The sequence below is a fragment of the Sinocyclocheilus anshuiensis genome, unplaced genomic scaffold (genome assembly GCF_001515605.1).
Source record: "Sinocyclocheilus anshuiensis isolate Anshui unplaced genomic scaffold, SAMN03320099.WGS_v1.1 scaffold1779, whole genome shotgun sequence".
Lineage (NCBI taxonomy): Eukaryota > Metazoa > Chordata > Actinopteri > Cypriniformes > Cyprinidae > Sinocyclocheilus > Sinocyclocheilus anshuiensis.
The window spans coordinates 214,946-218,747 of record NW_015552677.1 but is presented as its reverse complement, the minus strand read 5'-3'; the positions used below and the strand labels follow the sequence as shown (position 1 = coordinate 218,747).

The 3,802-nt window shown below is 39.8% G+C and overlaps 1 protein-coding gene across 2 annotated transcripts in view; it reads right to left on the bottom strand.

Moving 5' to 3' along the window:
- LOC107667495 (uncharacterized) overlaps positions 1-1,811 on the bottom strand; it is a 21,129-nt gene extending 19,318 nt beyond the window's left edge. For both annotated transcript variants that reach the window (XM_016459167.1, XM_016459168.1), the window contains exon 1: positions 1,532-1,811. In XM_016459167.1, coding sequence (XP_016314653.1) covers positions 1,532-1,577 — 46 coding nt within the window. In that variant the 5' untranslated portion in view covers positions 1,578-1,811. The remainder of the gene's footprint in view (positions 1-1,531) is intronic.
- Between the last annotated feature and the right edge of the window lie 1,991 nt (positions 1,812-3,802).

The following is a 3,802-nucleotide window of genomic DNA, read 5'->3' as shown; positions in this document are numbered from 1 at the left end:
TTGAACATTTTGAACATAAAACAACAGGACAAAAATATAGTTGATGACTAGACATAATCATTTCATGACTTCTTTGTGAAGACATTAGCATAATACAGTGAAATAATATGTTCTTTAGCTATTCAGCAACAGCCGTCATGTGCGTGGGTAAAATTTACCCGCTGGCGGTTTTAGGTATACAGCGACTAGAGTTACGCATGACAATCGCAGCTTCTGTCAAATCGCGATCTCGATTCCATTTCGATTTATCGTGCAGCCCTAACAGCGACCTCTGGCGGTTCTAGTGTTAATTATGATGATCATTTGTATTCAGCCGCAAACATCCAAGTAGGTATAACTGCAGAACGGAGATCTCCAAAATGGGGCGTGAACTCCAAAAGTGGGCAGAACCTCCAAAATGGGGCGGGGTCTCCTCGCGCAAAGACTTTCACAATTGGCTCTGGCTCCAGCCAATTGTTACTGACTTACATTTCAAAATTAAACATTGTTTCTAGTTCATCTATAATAAAATATGCTATACAAGTAAATATTCTCCGTGAGAGCAGAGCCCAAAGCTCGTGGCCAGTGGTGTTCGGACTGGAGTTTGAACCTCTGCTTCATGATATAAACGGGAATCACCCACGAGCTCTCCCGCGAGCCGTCCCAGCGCAGGGAAAAGATTTTACTCTATGGCTTTGTTCCAAGCAACGGGGGCATCCCGGGGCTCGAAATTCTCAGGGTAGGAGGGGGTAGTGGTGCTGGGTGTAACTAAAAAGGTGCCATTGTCCGGTGAGGTCCGGTTGGGGAGTTACGGAAAGATCTCATATCGCATAATCTTATTAGCTGTTTATCTCCTGAACTGCATCTTTCTTTACCACGCTATTCAGCACTAATCCCGCCGTGCAGTCAGTTTCACTGGTTAAGGTTAGGGTCAGGTGTGGGGTAGGTTTAGGGGTTAGCATTTTTTGTAGCAGTGTAGGAAATCAAGACTTTAATTGACAACCAATACAATCTTTAGAATCAGCTGTGGGGCGGAGTTTGCACTGAAGTGATTGGGGGGGAAATTGCACATGCGTGTCATGTGCCTGTCTGTCAATGGGAGGAAGCCACGCCCTATTTTGGAGCTCCCGCCCCCATTTGGAGATCTCCAGGCTGCAGTTATACCCTTCTCCGAACATGAGGTGAGAGCGAGCGCAGATGCGGGAATGGCGCGTTTTATTTTTGTTTTGAGCAACTGTATGGGATGGTACCCCCCTGGGAGTTGGTGCCCTACGCAAATTGCGTAGCCTACTCTGCGTATAGGGAGCGGCGGTACTGTGACCCACCCAGAATTGGCATAGAAGGCCCCAATTAAGTGGCATGTTGTTTTAAAAAGAAAGTTTTTATACCGACTAAGATTCGTTGAAGAATTAGGCTAGCCTTGTTGTTTATATGACTAAAGTGATCACTGTTAATATAAGAAACTCCAGGATTAAAACAAAAACAACTTACATTTCTGGCGTTAAAAGTGAAACTAAACATGTTAAATAATAACCAGAAATCGTACACTTACCGCACATCAGTAATAAAAACAGCTCGGTACTGAAAGTGCTCTTCATATTGTTGCAGATTCCAGCGAAATTTCGATGACTGAATACAATGTCGATGAATATTTACGCACTCACCCGATGGGCAGCGATAACGGTTAACAAAGCCACTAAACAAAGAGATTTTTATACCGACTGTGACTGACTAATGAATTTATTGGTGATTTATATGCTCAAAAGGGCATTCTGTTTACAAACCTGACTGACCATAGCAAAGCGCAACAGACCGCTATTCATAATTCAACTACTCCTCCTCCTCAAAAGAAGACTTTTTCTTCTTCTTTTTATTGGCGGCTCACATTCTCAAATGAACCATTACCGCCATCTGCTGTGGGTAATGAATGAAAAGTTGCATAGCAAAATTGCTCAAAAAGTTGCCCCGTGTGTCATCAGCCTTAGATTAATGTTGTATATTATGTAAAACTTATCATGCAAATGAAATATTATAATTCTATTATTATAAATAAACAAATGAACGCCTTACAAAGACTCAAAGGAAGAACACAGAAATACAGTTTTCATAGCTTTAAGATTGACTGAACTTTGGATAGTTGCCATATACTTGTCTAAATCGACTTTGAACAATGAAAAGAGAGGTTTAGAACCAGTAAACTTTTGCTTATGGATGTGAAATTTAGCTAGCAGGAAACACAAATTTATTATGTAAAATTTCCCTGTATTCTCTTTTGAGTAGTCAAACAATCCAAAGAAAGCATTTTTAAAACAAAAAGAAAAGTCACTTACAAACAGTGTTGGGGGTAATGCATTACAAGTAACGCGAGTTACGTTTTACTTTATTGGTGATCAGATACTTATGAGGCAAAGTCCATACTTTCTCCCATGTGTGGAGCAACACTGTGGTGTTTCATTCTTGAATGAATGTATTTTTGAACAAATCGAATGAGCCAATGATTCAACAATCTATTCATGAAGATAGTCACTTGCTTCGTTTCAATTTGAATCTGCCATTTTGAACGAATCGTTTGATTTGAATGATTCAGTTAATCATTTATTAAAACATCTATTAAAACAGGGACTTGCAGCCACCTACTAGTGGTTTCTCTTTATTTATGTAACAAGCAGTCCACTGAAGTTGAGATTAAGAACCCAAGTGCAGCTTTATTCCAAAAGTAATCCAAACAGAGACTTGACTTGGCAAGAACAGACTTGAACAGACTTGACTTGGCATGAACAGTAGTGATGGCGAGATGAAGCCTAATGAAGCATTGAAGCTTTTCATCCAAGTGGTTCACAAAAGGGTTAATTTCTCGAGGCTTCATTTGCTCTCAATACCACCTGGTGGCCAAAGAGTGTAAAACATGCAGATACATTACAGATGACCCCAAGATGTGATCTGTAATACACTGTATTTTTGCTCTAAAGCAATACAAGCCTCTATTTATATCAAACAACAAGGGTCACAAGACAAGAACCAACCAATGAGAGACAGGACACATGACTAACACAACCAATGAGAACAAGACACATGACGCAAAGAGCCAATAGCAGGGCTGCGTTCAGCCCCGATAAAATGGTGCAAACGTTTTTTTAAACGGAAACGGTGGTGCATTGAACACTCTGTTCTGATGACGTGAGAGTTGCAACTATGGCAGCTGAGAAGGCCATTCTTTGTGTTCTTTTTGAAGAATTTTTGGAGCCTGATGAAATCGGTATAAATACGTGTTTAATACTGCAAAATACGCTCGATGGTACTGTCACTGCCCTTGCCCTCCAGAATAAAAGAGAACATCCCAATCGAGTGAAGGGATTTGTGGAAACTGTGGTTCCTAATTATTGTGATCCAACATTTGCCTCGCATTTCAGGATGAAAAGACAAACATTTCAGGTGAAGGATAATCCACTTCTTGCCTCCGAGACGGTGTTATGATCTATATTATTTTTATTGTGAGTATTAGGCTTATCATTATTGCTGATCACTGTTGTTGTGCTATGTTATTATAATATTTATCATTATATAATCAGAGGAGTATAGTAAAGTTTATGAAAGTGTCTAGCACACCTTCCTAAGGAAAGGATATGGACCAGAAGACATCGCAATTACTAAATGATATTTAGACAGAATTAAAGAAGTTCCAGATCTATACTTGTGCCCTTATCATTTCAGTTATTTTGCCTTTAATGTAAACAAACATGGGCAAACAATATACTTGCTCTTGTGTATTTATTTTGATGTTAATTACATTGTGTGAGCTGTCTCTTTAATACCGCGTGGTTTA